The sequence below is a fragment of the Equus quagga genome, chromosome 1 (assembly GCF_021613505.1).
Source record: "Equus quagga isolate Etosha38 chromosome 1, UCLA_HA_Equagga_1.0, whole genome shotgun sequence".
Classification (NCBI taxonomy): Eukaryota; Metazoa; Chordata; class Mammalia; order Perissodactyla; family Equidae; genus Equus; species Equus quagga.
The window spans coordinates 168,204,052-168,220,440 of NC_060267.1; the positions used below are offsets into that span (position 1 = coordinate 168,204,052).

General features: G+C 53.9%; 1 protein-coding gene across 2 annotated transcripts in view; it reads right to left on the minus strand.

Moving 5' to 3' along the window:
• Positions 1 to 8,417: 8,417 nt before the first annotated feature.
• Positions 8,418 to 16,389, minus strand: part of RAB6B (RAB6B, member RAS oncogene family) — a 55,926-nt gene continuing 47,954 nt past the window's right edge. The window contains exons 4-8 of one of the 2 annotated variants that reach the window (XM_046684545.1): positions 16,124 to 16,229; positions 14,460 to 14,571; positions 13,280 to 13,373; positions 10,239 to 10,305; positions 8,418 to 8,576 (exon numbers count right to left, since the gene is read on the minus strand). In XM_046684545.1, the coding sequence (XP_046540501.1) occupies positions 8,512 to 8,576; positions 10,239 to 10,305; positions 13,280 to 13,373; positions 14,460 to 14,571; positions 16,124 to 16,229 (444 nt within the window). In that variant the 3' untranslated portion in view covers positions 8,418 to 8,511. The remainder of the gene's footprint in view (positions 8,577 to 10,238; positions 10,306 to 13,279; positions 13,374 to 14,459; positions 14,572 to 16,123; positions 16,230 to 16,389) is intronic. The other variant, XM_046684552.1, reaches the window with a different exon arrangement.

The following is a 16,389-nucleotide window of genomic DNA, read 5'->3' on the forward strand; positions in this document are numbered from 1 at the left end:
CTTCGTAAACATGGCTTTTATAAATTATTACTACATTTCTTGGTAAATAAAACAACCTGTCTGGCTCCAAGCAATTAAATAGAATGGTATAGGGAGTACAAATGGCAGCATGTGTTAGGATTCAGGCCTGACTCCAAGTTTCTAGGGCCTCAAGATTACATCTTACCCAGGAGCAAACTCTTCTATCCCTACTTCACACACCCAGGGACAAGCCCAACTAAAGCTTAAAAGGAGACGAGGGTGGCTGTGGATAAGTGAGAAGCTAACCCCAACCCCAGAACAGGGTGGTAAGAGCCCGAAGAGGAGAGGCGCAGGGTGCTCTGGGAGCACCAGCAGGGGCACCGAACCTGGCCTTGAGGGATCAGGGAGGGTACAAGAGTGAAACACAGGGCTGATAACGCCCCAGTGAGTATGGTCTCCACGTCTACAGCCCAAGCCTCTGCCTGCTGTCACCCCTTCCTGTAGGTCACTCTGGCTCTGAGTGAGTACTCCAGCTCCCCTCCTCCTTTTGCCCCAAACCCTCAGTCATACACCTTGCTGCGGGTGTATGAAATAAATGCCTGCTGACACGGAGAAGACGTTAGACCTTGACCCTGGCAGGATTCTCATTCAAAAGCCTCATGCTGCTAGTGTTCTTACTGTGCTCTTGCCCTTTCTTTATTAACCAAATAGTAATTTAAGGAAGTAGGTAAGAACAGTGAGCCAGAAATCAAAAAGGAATGTGATGAATGTGACCTGTTCACATCATAGTGGGGGCTCATGTCAGTAAAAATCGGTGGCTTGACACTTCTCTAGAGCTCGACACTTCTCTGAGAGCCTTGTGTTCGCTCAGCTTTTTTGTTTTTTCTGGTTCATAAAGTGTTTTCACTTTATTGGAAGAAGCAATACATCAAAAAAGTGACTGAAGAAGGGGAGCAAGGTTGAATTTTATTCAGGGCCTAAAGATGATCTTCTGAAGCAGGAAAGTTCTGTTTCAAACACTGATTCTCAGATGTTGCTGTGCATCAGAATTGCCTGTGATGCTTGTTAAACAGGTGATCTGAGGACCCTGCTCTGAAACATTCAATTCAGTAGCAGATCTGCTGTGGTCTCAGGGATCTGCATGCTTAACATGTCCTTCACCAGGCCCATGGGGCTCCTAGGATCACGCTCAGAAGCGAGTGGCCTGGAGTAGCACGTGTGCCTTTAGTATGTTGTGTTTTTCTGTCCTTTGGGCCCCAAGCCCTGTGTAGTTTTTCCTGCAGGGTGAAGCAAGCGAGCAGGTTAGAATCCCTCCTGGGCGTGTTCAGCCTTCTTCCCACTCCTGTGCTACGCCCCATTCCTGTAGGTTTGGGCCAGGCTGAGGTCAAGGTGACCAGTCCTTGGGGACTGGGAAGGGGTTTTGATGGGAGGTCAAATGTGTTCTCTACTCTGGTGGTATCCTCTTGTGGCCCTGAAGCCACTCAGCCAAAATCGGCCCATTTCTTTATCAGCTGAGGGGCAAGTGTGTCCAGAGTGCAAAGATGGGTGTCAGCTCATGAGGACCAGCAGACTAAGCCTGACTGTATGTCATAGATGAGGCAGCTGTGGCTTGAAACACCTCCTCCTTGGGAACATGGCAGTGTCTGAACCGCTGTGTGTGTATGGGCACTGAGACCTGCTCCCAGGGCATCTGCCTCCCGATGTGAATGACCCTGCTCCTTGCTAAGGGAGAGGTGCAGGCCACAGTGAGATGCTGTTGTGGAGGGGCAGCTGTGACGCATAAGCCCTGGGCATTCCATTGGTAGATGCTGCCCGCTTCTGGAATGGAATCTTCAAGGCGTGTGGAGCACACATGCAGACCAAGGGTCTAGGCAGACTGCACTGTTCTTTATTCCAGCTTTTTGAAGCCTCTTTTCCATGGGTTCTGGGGCCTTGGTAGCCCCTCCACTGCCAGCACTTGTCAGTTTACTGGGGTCCTAGTTCCTGATCAAAAACAGCTGCTAGTGGTCGGAGTTCCTGGGGTTTGCCACTTCCCTTTTCCCTGGCCTCTGTCAGTGCCTCTGGATTTCCGTGGTCCTGCCATGTGGGAGACGCTTGGCCATGTCCCGTTCACTTGAGATCATTTCAGCCAGAATATTATGCTGCTTTTTTTTTTTAAGGTTTGAGTTTAGCAGAGAATTATCAATATTCAGTGGGTTCATGCCCATTCTCACCTGAAGGATATTAGCAGCAATGAAAATGCTTACCTCCTCCTCCCTCCTCTGTTTCAGCCCTTCACATGAAGAAAGGTGACTACTACACCTGGCTTTTGCATAGGAAGTAACCCCATTTCCTTTTCACTGCTAAAGCCCTAAATTGTTGCTGACTCACGAGAGCCTTGTATGGCGTTCATTCATTCAGAAAACACCAAGCACTGTGCCCGGCTGTGGGAATGCCGAATAAAGCACCATTCCTCCCCGAGATGGATCGTCCCATTCTGAGGTGGAGAAAGGTGGTCTTTCAGCGTGGCGCCCCTGCTCTCCCCTCATCGTGTTAGCCTGAACGCCATCATGGCTGCACTGTGTGGGCCCCAAGGTCAGCTGCCTCAGTGCTGCCCTCACCTTTGCCTTTGCTGTCCTTGCTTTCTTGTGCGGCTGTGCCAGCCATGCAGCCCTGACATGACTGCCACTTCTTCCCATGGCCTGTGACTCAGTGCTTCCTGGGATTCCAGTGTCCCCCTGTGGTCCTTATCATTATGTATGAGGCACTTGGTGTTCTGTTGCCTTAAGATCCTTTTGTTTCAACTGAAATATGCTTTTTTTAAAAAAATTGAGGTTAGCATGGATATCAACGCTCTTTTCTGCACTCTTGGTCACAGCAAAACACAGCTACGGTGATCAGGAAAGCCACCGTGAACAGCATCCCTTGATACCATGCGGGGTCAGGTGGGACATTTACCCATAACTCTGGAATCTTCACATTCACATCTGGGCAGTCCCAACAGTGCTCCCATCGTCTGGCAAGGGAAGGGGCTGCTGGACAGCCGTGCGTGCAAATACCATACACAGATTATTCACTCCCTTTGCTGTGTGAAGTCATCTTGCCCTGAATACCATAATGTTGGGGAATGACCTCTTGTCCTGGAATAGCTTCACTCGGGAGCAGACAAGCATCTGCGCTTTGGCTCTCCGGCCTCTGCCCCTTGACATTCCCTGTACCTCCTCTACCTCACGTTTTAAATCTGGCAGCCAGAAAAGTTAGGCTTAGTGGGCAGGGACATCTATTTCCTGTCCTCCTAATCAGAGATGGTTTCCTTGGGGTGGCAGATTGGAGGGTGTTCTAGAAACTTTAGAACCTTTAAAGGGGAAAGATAGTTAATGAAGTTGAACTTGAAGAACGAGACCTGGCAAACTTGGCTTACTCCACAGCCCCAGGATCCCAGCATTCTCAGGCCAGGGCAGTTCTGTGCCTGATCGTGGCCTTTGTGTCCTCTTTGGATCAGTCCCACAACTCTCCTGACCTTCAGGGCATCTTTTAGTCTGGAGGTGACTGAGACCGGTAGGGACCTCTCAGGGATGTTCTCTAACTGGTGTGGGGTGAAGCTGGAGATAGTATGTGGCAACTTGGTGTTACCTGAAAGGTGATTATGGTTCACCTGAAATTCTTGCCTTGAAATGGCTTTGTGGAAATCAGCAGAAGGAATAGAGATCCAGTCCCTGCACCCACCTTTCCTAACCCCCAGCCATGGCAGTGGAGAGCAGGGATGAGAGCAGATAGCACATCCCCAGGCTCAGTTCTGCCTGGAGTCTCCCTTCCCATCCGCCTTTAGGCAGAGTGGAGATTATGAAACGAGTGTGGATTTAATCTGCTGAGTGTGTTGTATCATCCCCCCTTCCAAGTTGGTGGAGAGCCCAGGTGAGCAGGAGGAAGAAGCAAAGGGCTCTGGGTGGTGGACATACCACCCAGACAAGAGAGGAGAGTCTTCGTGGAGCACGCACTTGAAGAAATCTATTTTTGCACACCCTCTCCCCCCATATATGATCGCACCACTTAGAAACATTAGACAAGAAGCTTTGTGTTGAGAATTAGGACAGTTTATTTGATCAACATGCTGAGTCTTCCACATTTTACACAGTTTTATGTAAAGTCAATGTGCCCATTTATGCCTGCTGAGCCAGTAAGAGATGGAAATGCCACCCTCTGTGCTCGTCATGGCCAATCACTTTTATGGGGATGGGTGAGGGAAAGTGAGGGGAGAAGTTGACACACACCACGTGATACAGGCTGGCCTTCAACGTATGGAGGCTTCCCACCGGAAGGAACCATCAAAACCCCACTGGAAGGAAAAACCATGCCCTGCCAGGAAGGTCAGCCACACAGGGGCCTGGCATCCAGGGAGTTTACACATTGAGAGCCCAAGGCTTTGGAACACCTACATAGTTCATTTCAAACAAAAATATAAGGGTGCCCTGGTCTGTGGGGTGCCCACAACAATCAGAACGGACTTGGGGAGGGGCCCTCCTCTGCAATGGAGGAGCCTGAAATGTATGTGGATTCTTTCCCGGCTCACTCAGACACGCTGGACAGAATCTTAGGTCCTAACCAGAGCAGAGATGGTCTGAGGAGCACCCATGCACAGCAGCCCTTTATGTGCAAGTGCACAGTCACATTTGACACACAGGTCAGCGACGGATGAAGAAGGGAAACCCTGGTTCTCACTGCTTCCAACTTGCTGGGTGATCATAAGCAAGTCACCCCTCTCTGTCTTGGTTTTCCTGCCTGTGGAACAGGAAGGGTTATGAGACCTCTGCCTCACACTGCTGTAGCCAGGTGACAATGCCTCACATTCTTGGGGGAGAGGTAGTTTGGAAACTAGTGAGCACACAACCCTGCCTGGTCGATGCACACAGACATACTTCTGTTCAGCCGCCCCTCATGTGGCTCAGATACGCCTCAGTCCTTGGCTACCTGTCTCACATCCTGACATCCTCACCTGCCTTCCACTGTGTGCAGGAAAGAGGTTGCTCTGCCTGCCGGACACCGAAGCCAGCGGTGCCATTACTGTCACACCTGGTATTAGAGGGCAGGGGCTCCCAGCACTAGCTGGCCACCGGGAGGACAGAGACGCGCTCAAGTTGTGTCTGCACCCTTAGCTACCACCATTCAATCCTTGTTTCTGTTGCCTGAGATGCCTGAACTGATCTGGCCATTGCTCCTTGGACCTGGGAATATTACAGAATGTTTGAGGATGCTGACAGGAAAAGAGTGGTGACAGTCATCACAGGGAGGCCTCTGACCAAAAGAAACTAGCTTATAATCACCAAGCCTGCTAACCTTGGACTACACAACTGCAGGTCGAGCCCTCCCGCTGCTGACGGCACACGTTCTTCTGGCACTTGTATGCATTTATAAGTATGCGGTCTGCTTTTTCCATCTTATGCTCAATTTTTCAGATGCTTGCAAAACAGGAGCTTTATTGACAGGTTTTCTTTGAGATCCCCAAAGACAAAAAGAGGACCTAAAGATGACCCTGCTCCTCTCCCAGGTTAGGGTAGTCTTTGGGGAGAGGCTCTGAACTACTGGCTAAATTGAGGTCATTTCCTAAAAAGAATTCCCTCACTTGGCCTTGTGCAAGGCCATATGGATTCAGCAAAAATGTTCTACCCTCACTGGGGATGCTGAGGCAATTTCATGACATCTTCTTCAAAGGAACCTGGTCATTTTATCATTGAGCCTTAAATCTGAGTCAAGATCCCACCTACAAGCAAGAGGACAGTGGTGGTACCTGTTCAAAACGAGAGCCAAGGAACCAGTGTGCTTAGGTCTGACTGCCCTAACAGACCCCAAAAATGAGGGGTGGAAATCAGGCCTGCGGAAAAGAGGGTCATGGAATAGCAGGGCACCACTGAGATGGGAGGACGAGAGGAGGCAACTGCCCACACCTGCAGAGGCCCTGGGGCTGGGGAGAGCCTGGACTCGAGAGAAGAAGATGTGTGCATGCTAAGAAAGGCAGGGCTCACCGAGGCCATGTCAAGCCAAACGATATCTACTGTGTCTCTTACTGCTCTAGGCTGGAAAAAAAGTTCACGGTGCCTTCACATATGAGAAGGGAGCTGAGTTTCTACTTATTTTTTTACAGGAATGTTTTAAGAAAAGCTACTCTTTAGTACCAAGAAAATAAAAATCCACCATACATTCATTCACTGGGATCTAATGCAGATCCCTGTAAATGGGGCGTCCCAGAGGCCACAAGCAATGGCCCTCATGCCAACCAGACCAGATGCTGGAACATGGACTCCTGTAAGTTCTCCCGAGGTAAGTAAGCACTCTTCCAACAAGCACCACTTGGGGGTGTGCCATGGTGGGGGATACTGGCCCACATGGGCGTGCACACCCGTGCATATAAGTACATAGAGAGAGAAATGGTGCACATATTCCTGTGGGCTATTTTTGCCTGTAGTTTAACACATCTATGTATTATTTTATTGATGGCAAGACAATCACAAGTTTTTTGGACAATATTAAGTATTTCTTATTTCAACACGTTGCAGTACTTTTGAATTTCCAAAACTGTTACCACAATGCAAGCTCCAAATTGAGAGCAGGGAAAACAAGAATATACATTGAGCACATGTATCTCTGTGAGAATGTGTGTGGAAGGTGTGTACACAAGTCTATCTCTATATATAATTCTGTACACACATATAAAAACTAAACACGCGACATTGGAATTATGTTCGTACATTGGTCTTTGCCTTCTGGAAGAGGAGCTGCGTGGGACTCTGGCTTCCTCTTTTCTTCACCTGAAGGTGAATTCCTCTCTAAGGATCAGCTCTGAGGTCTAGTCTCCTTAGCTGACAGTGTGTGACAGGCCCACTGGACAAGGATCAGAGAGTCCTGCCAGGTTCTGATGCAGTTACTGGTTGCCATTTTGGATTCATCTCTGAGAAGTTCCAAGATTCACTGCGATGACTTGTTGGAGCCCTGTTTTGTGGAGGAATTCACCTCCTACCACACCCAGATGGTCATTTAGCTCACTTAAGACATGCCCAACAGTGGCCTGGAGGAAGAGTCAAAGCCAGCTTGGAGGGTGGGGTTTATCATTTTCCACCAGAGTTGGTGCCCACCGCCTGGCTTTGTGCAGGCTCAGGGTTGGTGAGTCTGGGTCTATTTGGAATGGGGGCCACGTGGGTTATATCACTTAGTGAGAAGAGAGAGCTCTCTTCAGAGAATTTACAGGTCTTCGGGACTAAGCCCTTCTCAGAAATGAGTCAAAAATGGCAAGAATGGCTCTCTGGGCAGCCTTCTGGAGACCTCACCTCAGCCCGACCCTCAGGCAACCAGTGCTGATACAGTGTCCACAAAGGTATGTGCACAAACATTTCAACTGCACTCTACCAGTGGGGTGAAAACACATCAAGAAGTCAGCTTTTCCAGAACAGCACTCAACAGTATCAGCAACCGAGGATCTGAGAACATGCATCTTCAAGGTGGCGGTTCTGCAGACAACCCTCCCTTCCCCACTCACAGACAGACTAATACCATGGGATACAAGCTCCGGCTTCCCTGATGGCCAAAGAGGAGGGTTTCAGGGGGGCCCACACTGAGTTTCTTTTTGCCCTTCCCTTAGATTCAACCAAGACATGTGTTCTGATCACTGGGCAGGTTGGTTAAAACATATTCAGAACTATGCATGGTGCCCCAAGTCTATAAACCACACAGTGACACAGCCTACAGCACCCCGTCCTTCCTTCTGATGACCTCTTACACAGCCAATCACTGGGCGGACCACAGAGCACACAAGGTTGCCTGTGGCAAGTGCCTCCCCCTTCGAGGCTTTTCAGGGATGGGAAAGGAGAGGCAAAAATAATTCCAATGTGGCCTGCGGCTGGGCTCCCTACAGGCCACAAGGCCTTAATTTGAGCTCAGGGCCCTGGCTGATGTCCCACTCTGGCCGAGGAAGGACAGACAGAGCTGCCTCTGCAGAGGCTGTGTTGTTCCATCAGCGTCTGATTTAAGCAGGTTGGTAGGGCCTCTTTGGTGGGGCCTGCTTGGTCGGGGCCAGATGGCCCAGGATTGGAGCCAAATTAAGCTGCCCAGTTAATTGTTTTAATTTACGGGGCTGGAGATGGGAGGAGGGCAGAGGTGACGAAGAGTTTAAAGAGGACGGGAAGGAGGAGGTGTGTGGGAAAGGTTCTCTATAAGTTTACAAATATACAAAAACAAAAAAGCACATCTTTCAAATAAAAATGACTACATTTTTATCTGGCAAAAAGTTGTATACACATGATTTAAATTTTTTTTTAAATTTTAACAGTTTTTGGCAATCTTAATAAAGTACAATATATTACAACCAAACCAAAAAATAGTTGTTTAAGTAACAGCTGTTAAGAGTGACGTGATCCCTGATGCCCAGCCTCCCTCCCCACCCACCCTACTCCTAGAGACAGAGAGAAAAGAAAAGTCCTCCCCTCTTGATAAGCTCATTTCCCACCCCCCTTAGGAAGCTAACCAATAGGAAGCAACACAACAAGCGAGTAGTGTCGAAGGAAGCCGGCAGGTCCGGCTGCATTAGCAGGAGCAGCCGCCCTCACTGGCCGGGGGCTCCTGGGGTTTGTCCAGCTTGATGTCGATCACTGCGAGGGGCTGGGCTAAGGAAGACGACTCTCACGGAGAGGCTGCCACCCCAGCTCACGCCCCTATGCACCCCTCAGCTGCCCTGTGCGGCCCCTCTGTCCCTCCGCAAACACCCAGGGACTCGGCTCTCTGCTTGCCTTGGGGAGCAAGGATGCAGGGTCACCAGTTCCCACTCCTCCTCTTTCTTGACCCTCCCACACACCTCACCCCTAGCCACTCAAAGCCAAGCTTGTCCTGGGCTATGGGACAACCATCTAAACACAGGCGGGACAGACCCTTTCTCAGAAGCTTCCTGGTGACAGGTGGTGGAATGCCGGCTCCCAGCCGAGGCCTCGGCCTGCTGCCTGTCAGCCCCACTCCAAAGTGCACTGGAGGTGGAGAGCTGGCTGGCCAACTCAAAGCACAGGGCTCCATGGGCCTTGCCCTAGTCAGCCACAGCAACATCGACGCCTCAAGCTGTCAGTCAAGAGTGCGTCACTTAGACCTGAGGTTGCCGCCGTTGAGAAGCCACATCCCTGGGCAGGGCCTCAGCACAGTCCCTCCGCGCCCTTTCCATTGGTGCCCTGGGACTGTGGGCTGGAGAAGCACCAATCAGAACCACCAGGGGAGGGGAGCAGGTTCAAAACACACAGCCAGGCTGCCCTCCCCAGACTGAAAACCCTCTCATGCCAGGCCTGATCACAGCTGAGGATGCACAGAAGGGCTCCTCCTGGGTGGGTTTGTGGCGTGCTATGGGGCTGGGTGGGGCGGTGGGGAGGGGGGAGATTCTTTCGACTTTAAGTCCCATAAAAAGCTGCGCTTCTCTTAAAGGTCACGTTTCCCGCCTGGTCACTTTCTGGCCTCTCAGCCATGGCGTATATGTTGAGATGACTTGTCTCTGACTTTTCCTTGTTTTCGTACATTTATGTTCACTACACCTCAATCTTCTTATGTGTGCGTGTACACACACGTGCATTTTTACCTTGTTTTGTGTGCATGTGTGTGAGTATAGACATAAATGCATTTTTAATAACATGGCAGCATATAAATAAACTAGTAAATACATAATAAACGCCTGCCTTCCTTTCCACTGGGCGAACCGGAACACCTCTCTGAACCTCAACCTCAGCTTCTGGTGTTGCCTGAGGTTTGGGGTGGACTGTGTGGGTGGCGTGCAGACCCTGCCCCACAGAGCTGTGGGGAGCTCAGGGCTGTGCAGGGCTGGGCCAGGGGAGCCGGCAGGACCGGGGAGGAGCACCCACTGGGGGAGTCTCGTGTAGAGTAGGCTGAACCAGGCTGAAATCATATCTCAGTGTCTAGAAGCCCTCCCTTCGGTGGAGAGTCTGCCTGTCCCCATGACATGCAAGGCGGCGGTCACCGTAAAGAAGGGCGGAGTTACTATTTCTCACTCCCTGCCCCACACCATCACTCCCTACACATCCCTCTGGTGTCCCACACTGTTTTGGAAGAAGCAGCTTAGATGGTTTGAGCTGGATGGGACTCAAAGCCCCTGGAGTTCAGCCTCACCCCTGCACAGAAGAGGCCCCACAACCACCCCCATCAGCAGGGAAGGCCGGGCTAGGGGCAGGTGAGGCCGCTGTTCTGAAATACTAAGTGAACCAGCTGACAGATAAGTGACTTCTCCAGCACATCTTTCACCCACTCGTCAAAGAAAAGGATACTCCCTTCTTTGCTTTTCTCCTGGACATTCTCCATTCCAGGCAGAGCCGATGCCACGCGTCGGAAGAGCTGGAGAGGGTGAGATGCAGCATGAGCCCCTGCGCCTGTCCCTCCTCCCTGTCTCCACCCTCTCACTCCTCCCATCCTGACCTTGGACTTCACCCTCCTGTCTGTTCTGCTGACCGTGCCCTGGGGGGCACAGGCCGCACCCAACTTCTCTCTCCCACCCCTAGCGCCACCTACAGCGTTGGGTCCTGGCAGGCCTCTCACCCCGGCAGGCTCTCCACGGGGTCACGAAGGGCTGAGCGTGGGCTATGGTGACTGCAAGGGACCTAGCCCAGTGCAGAAACTGATCTAAGCCCTGGGAGACAAGCGCTTAAGTGAGCTTCTGTCCCACTGCCTATGTGGGGACCAGGTGTGGGGAACTGACTTTCAACCGGCCCTTGAGACAAATGACCTCTGCACAGGGAGTCCTGCAAGTCCACGGGCATTGAGGCAATGGGGTGCCACACAGCCAGGGCCACACAGTCAGAGTGGAGAGACTTTAATTAGAGAATAAGGTCATGAGAGTGCGAACGTGATGTTGTGGGTTTGTTGGGGTGTGGGTGTGAGTGTGATGTGTATACTGAGTATAGAGGTGCGTGTATAGACTATGTACGGTGTGTGTGTGGATGTGGATGTGTGGTGTCAGTGTGTGTGTGAATTTGTGCAAACACGTTGAGGAAGGTATGTGTACTGTGTGGGGTTTCTGTGCGTGTAAGTCTATGTAAGCACATGGGGAGAACTCTGTGGTGTGTGTGTGCTCTGGGGCAGCCATGGGCGGGGTGTCAGGTGGGGTGCTGGCAGACATGGAACCTAGGAGGTGACAACAAGTACAAGGAACCCGAAGATTGTGCATGTTGCCGCCTCCCCACAAACACCAATTGCAGGATCTCAGTGGGCTCTGGGCTTGTAAGTTCTCTACTGTGCGGGCCCTCCGAGGACAGGATGAGTCTTATTCACGGCCTCACCCAGAGCCCAGCCCTATCAGAGCACCCAGGCTCAGCGACAGGGCCAGAGGCAGTGAGGGTCCGAACAGGGAATTTGCTGGTGGGTGGGCTGTAGAGGGGACTCTGGAGTGGGGCAGGCAAAAGTGGCTGAGGGTGCAGAGGGCCTGGTCACTCCTCCTGGGCTTTCCTTCACGGCCTTGCCCCAGGCAGCCCCATTCTCACTGTCAAAATGGTCACAGCCTCTGCCGAGGGCCAAAGTGCCGGTTGGAAGGAAGCTCTTGGGGTCACACATGGATCTCTGAGAGCAGATATGATCATGTTTAGATGCCAGGAGTCTGCACTGCATGAGACTCCTTCTCTGAACCGCCCAGGTGTGACCTGACCACATTTAACTCCTGCTGAGACCATCGCCTGGCTTCCAGAGCACTCTAGAAAGGGAAACATCAGCATCTCCCTGACCCTGACCCTGGGGCAGAGGCTCCCTGCCCTGTGGATGTCCTGGCAGTGCCTCTGCTCTCCTGTCCCCCGTGACTTTCCATGAGGGCTGCAGAGAGCAGCAGCCCAGTGTCTCCTGCATGCCTCCGGGGAGGGGCAGCTCCCTCCTCCAGTAGACACCATGGCAGCCCCAGCCTTATACTGCAGGAGCCTGGGAAGGGGGTGGGAGTGAATGGAGCCATGTTGAGGGCACTCCAATTGGGGCGGGGACACTGAGTCCTGGGAGCTTCCGGGCCTTCCACTGTCTCCTCCTGCTCTTCTGCCACCTTCCCCACTGCCACCAGCACTGCCACGTGGGGTGAGCCATCCCTACACTCAGGCCATCTGCTGCACAGGCAGCTCATCAAGTGTTCTAGGGCACCTCTGGGGCGGCAGGGCAGAAGCGACGCGCAGCCAAGCCATGCTCCTCACTCAGCGTCCCCTTCCCATGCCACAGGCACTTTCGCTCATGCTGTTGCCCTTGCCTGAATGTCCTTCCTCCTCATCCCTTCGCCAAGTCATCTCTTCCTTGAAGGCAGGGGTTCCTAACCTTTTTGACCCAAAGACCCCTTCGGCAGTCTGGTGAAGCCTATGGACTCTTTTCAAGTGTGTAAGATCAATGACACAGAAGCATAAAGGAAACCATTCAGCCTCGAAACACACTTCTAAAATCTTTAAAGACACAAAGTGTGATGGAGCAGCATTCGTGCTTCCTTATGAACACGTTAAACAGCAAGAGCTAGCAGTCGGCCTAATGACCACTGTGATGCCGAGGGAGGGACACGTGTCAAGTTCAAGCAGCCTGGAAGCACTGTGAGATGATGAGCAAACTGCTGAGATTTCTATCGTGATAAACCCCAGGCGCTGCGCCTAGCACGGAGGCTCGCGGCCCACACTCATGGCTAAAAGCAACGCTAGAGATCGGTTAGAGGTTAGTGAAGACAAAGGCGTAGACCTTTCCAACCCAAGCTGCTGACTTGCTGAATTCCGTTCAGGGACTCCCTGGGGGTCTGTGGACCCAGAAGTCCCCCTGCTCTGGGCTCAGCACGAGCCCCACCTCTCCACCACTCCTCTGACGATTTTGGTTCACTAGGTCTCTCCCTCCTGCGAGCTCCAACCGCACCACGAGTGGGCTCTTTTCTCGAAGCCAGCCTGGCCCTCCACAGCCCTGAGCACTTGCCAAGCACAAGGCACGAACCCCAAAATGCTGATCAGATTGAGCTGCCTGCACCCCAATCCCAGTGAGGGAAGATGCTGGGGAAATGCTGCCCTCTCAGCCACCTGGAAGTGGGTGGCTGGATGCTGACAGCATACGGCAGGGCCACGTGAGGGGTTGCTGTGTGGTGGCTAATGATGACGTTCTCTGACCACCCCCTGAGGGTGGGTGTTCCCTCTCTCTTGCATGCTTTACCAGCTCTGGAGGTTTGTTCCTCAGTACATAGGTTTGTGGGTGCTCTGGTTGGCTGCCCCAACTCAGTCACCAGCCCCTCAGCGCACGGCAAGGCTGAGCCCGTGGGTGACCATGCTGGAAGCCACGTGTGGCCGAGCTGGGCCAGGGGTCAGCACCAGGTGCCTCCTACCTGCTTCACGTTGTAACCAGTCTTTGCGCTGGTCTCGATGAACATGACGCTCAGTTCTTTGGCGCGCTGCTCCCCCTCCTCGATGGTTATCTGCCTGCAGATGAGGGAAGAGGGGAGAATCAGCCCCTGGTGGAGGTGGAGGGAGCAGCCCGAGATGAGGAGGGCCCGCCCAGCAGGGCAAGGGAGCTGACCAGGCCCCTCAGTCAGCCCTGAGGACAGGGCTCTGACCCCGGGGCTCCCTCCAGGATGAAGGGGGCACAGGGCACAGCAGGACACCAGCTCCTTTCCCTATTCCTTCTGTAGCAGCTTCCAGTTTAGCAGAAGGCCCACACCTGCCTTTCCCAATAGTCGCCACGGCCAAGCCTACACTTGTACAGCGCTTTGAGCCACGTACTGCCTCTGGGTGGTATCATCAGTCTCATTTTCCAAAGGAGAAAATGGTTAAGGTTAAGTGACTGCCCCAAGTCACCTACTTAGCAAAGGAGCTGGGCTTTGAGCCCCATTTTCTTCACTTCAAGGACAGGATTCTAATAGAGCAGGCTCTAAATCAGGTTACTCCTGAAAAGGTCAGAGTACATTTCAGGAAGCCACAGTCCATGACCTGCTGCTTTCTCTGGCCAAGCTGGGTCCCATGAGATGAGTGGATAAATGTATGTAAGCAGCACCTCAGTCAGCCCCGTGCCCTGGAAGCACCACACCCAGACACAGCGATGGACCAGAAAATTGTGCATTTTCACACCTGGGCTCCAGGACCTTCACATCCATACTGACACGGTGCAGGCACTTCACAGTGGCAGAGACACAAAGCACAAGCAGAGGCCGGTGGGAGCCCGAGGGACTGCTGTGTCTGCAGCTGTGCTGTGCCGTGGCCGAGCTCCAGATCATGCACTGCTGGAACGGGCCAGGCGCACAGGGCTCCATGCAGACTGCGCACAGAGGAGTGCCCCTGCCAGCCACAGAAGGTGCGGCTTCAGAGATGAGACTCCTGTAGGCAGGCAGGGGCCTACCAGGTGCTTTGGCTACCTCCAGTGCACCCAGGGGGCCTTTCCCAGATGCATGGGGACAGGTCAGAGTGCTCACCACCCACACATCCCAGAACTCCTTGTCCAGGAGGAGCTGTAGAGACACAGAGGGCGGGCCTGGCTGGCCAGCCCCTGCACCTCCGTGATGGCGCACCTACCTCTTGTCAGCCAGGTCCGTCTTGTTGCCCACCAGCATGATGATGACGTCGCTGCCCCTCTCTGTCCTGACGTCATCAATCCACTTAGAGGTCTGCTGGAAGGAGTTGAGATCTGGAGGTGGAAAGGAGGGATAAAACTGGGAGTGAGCACCAGCCGGGTGGGAGAGGGGAAAGGTGGGAAGGGCTGTGAGCCCAGGAGCAGGAGGGAGGGAGGTAGTGCGCGCTCAGACAGCTGGGTGGGGTGGGAGCACAGGCCACACAGACCAGTGGGTCTGGGTCTTCCAGAGGAGGCCCACGTGTGTTTGTGGAGCTGCTGCCTGGGGGCCTGGAGAGACCCTCGCCTTTGCTGAGCCACCCTCTGGGGACAGAAGTCACCCCCACCTGGAAGCTCACTGTGTCATGATTTGCTGCATGGACCAGTGGTTTTAGGGGCCCACCTGAGGGGCCGAGCTCACTTTGGAGGCTCAGAGCAGAGAGGGGAGCAGAGAGGGAAGTGGGTGCACTGGACTCAGCTGAGCCTGGAAACAGTGGGGGGGCTGCCTACAGCAGCCCCTGGGAGGGGAGGGCTCTCCAGAGTGGCCTCCCACTGAGCGGAGTTCAGCGGGGCTCAAGAAAGGTCAGAGGGGTTTCTGAAGAGAACCCTCAGGCCCTGCAAGTAAGACAGGGGCAAAGGCGGCGAGAGGAGCAGAAAAAAGCAGGAGAGGCCTGGCCATTTCGGGGCAGCCCTCTCCTCAGTCAGAAGACGGGACAGACCTGCACAGCAGTCGCTGCAGGATGAGGCCCACCACGCAGCAGCCTGCACGTCCGAGGGAGGGGAGGCGGTCTGTCCTGGGAAGCCTGCTTCCTGTAGCCTGATCTCCCTTCTGCTCAGCATCAGGCACAGGAGGCCAGGCCCAGAGGGGCCCAGCTCCTACCTGCACTCAGGTGTGCAGGGAGCGTGCAGTCATGAAGAGGAGGTGGGCAGAGCCAGGGGCAGCAGGCAGGGGCAGTGCCGGGGTATCCACCTACCACAGGCATGACTGCGGCCCACGGGCTTACGGGTGTGTTCCATTATACCTGCCTGGGCAGCTGGGGCTCTGCACCAGGCCCTGCCTCCTTACCCCCCAGCCCCACAGGCCTCCCTCAGGGCTGTGTAGTTGCTCTCAAGAGCAGCCGCTTTCCAAAGAGCCACAGTGTGTGAGAAGAGCAGTTCACCCACAGCTCTGCCAGACCCACCTGACCTCCCCTCCCAGGGAGCCCTGTACAGAGCTGGGATGCCAGCTGACAAAACCATGGCTGCCAGGTCAAGGTTGGCCCAGGGACCAGCATCTTCACCCATCCTGACACAGAGACACAAAGAAGTCACTCTGTAGAGATCTTTCTAGTAGCCAGGGCCAGGGAGTACACAGAAGGGCTGGGAGAAGGGCCAGCCTTGTGAGTCTGTGCTCTCCTCTACCCAGACCCCTGCCCTGAGCAGGACCAACTCAGTCCTGTACACCAGTGCCTGCCACAGAAGGATGGGGAAGGGGGAAAACACGACAGTGTTCAAAGGCAGCTCACCTCCCACCCCCGAGCACCTGCCTTCCTGCATTCAGAGGACAAGTACATGAGCGCGTATGCGCGCACACACACACACTGAGGCTGCAGCCTGGAGACCCTGGGAGCCGCCCAGGACCCTCACTCACTTGTGATGTCGTACACCACCACGGCCACTGTGGAGTCCCGGATGTAGCTGGGGATCAGGCTGCGGAATCGCTCCTGGCCCGCTGTGTCCCAGAGCTGCAGCCGCACCTGTTGTAGGGAGGGCAGGGCGTCAGCAGGGGCAGTGAGATCCTTGTGGTGGGAGTGGGCCTTGGGGCGGGGGGGGGGGGGGGGGGCGCGGCCCCCCCCCCCGGGGGGGGGGTGGGGGGGGGGGCGGCCCCCCCCCCCCCCCCCTGGCCCACAGGATGAC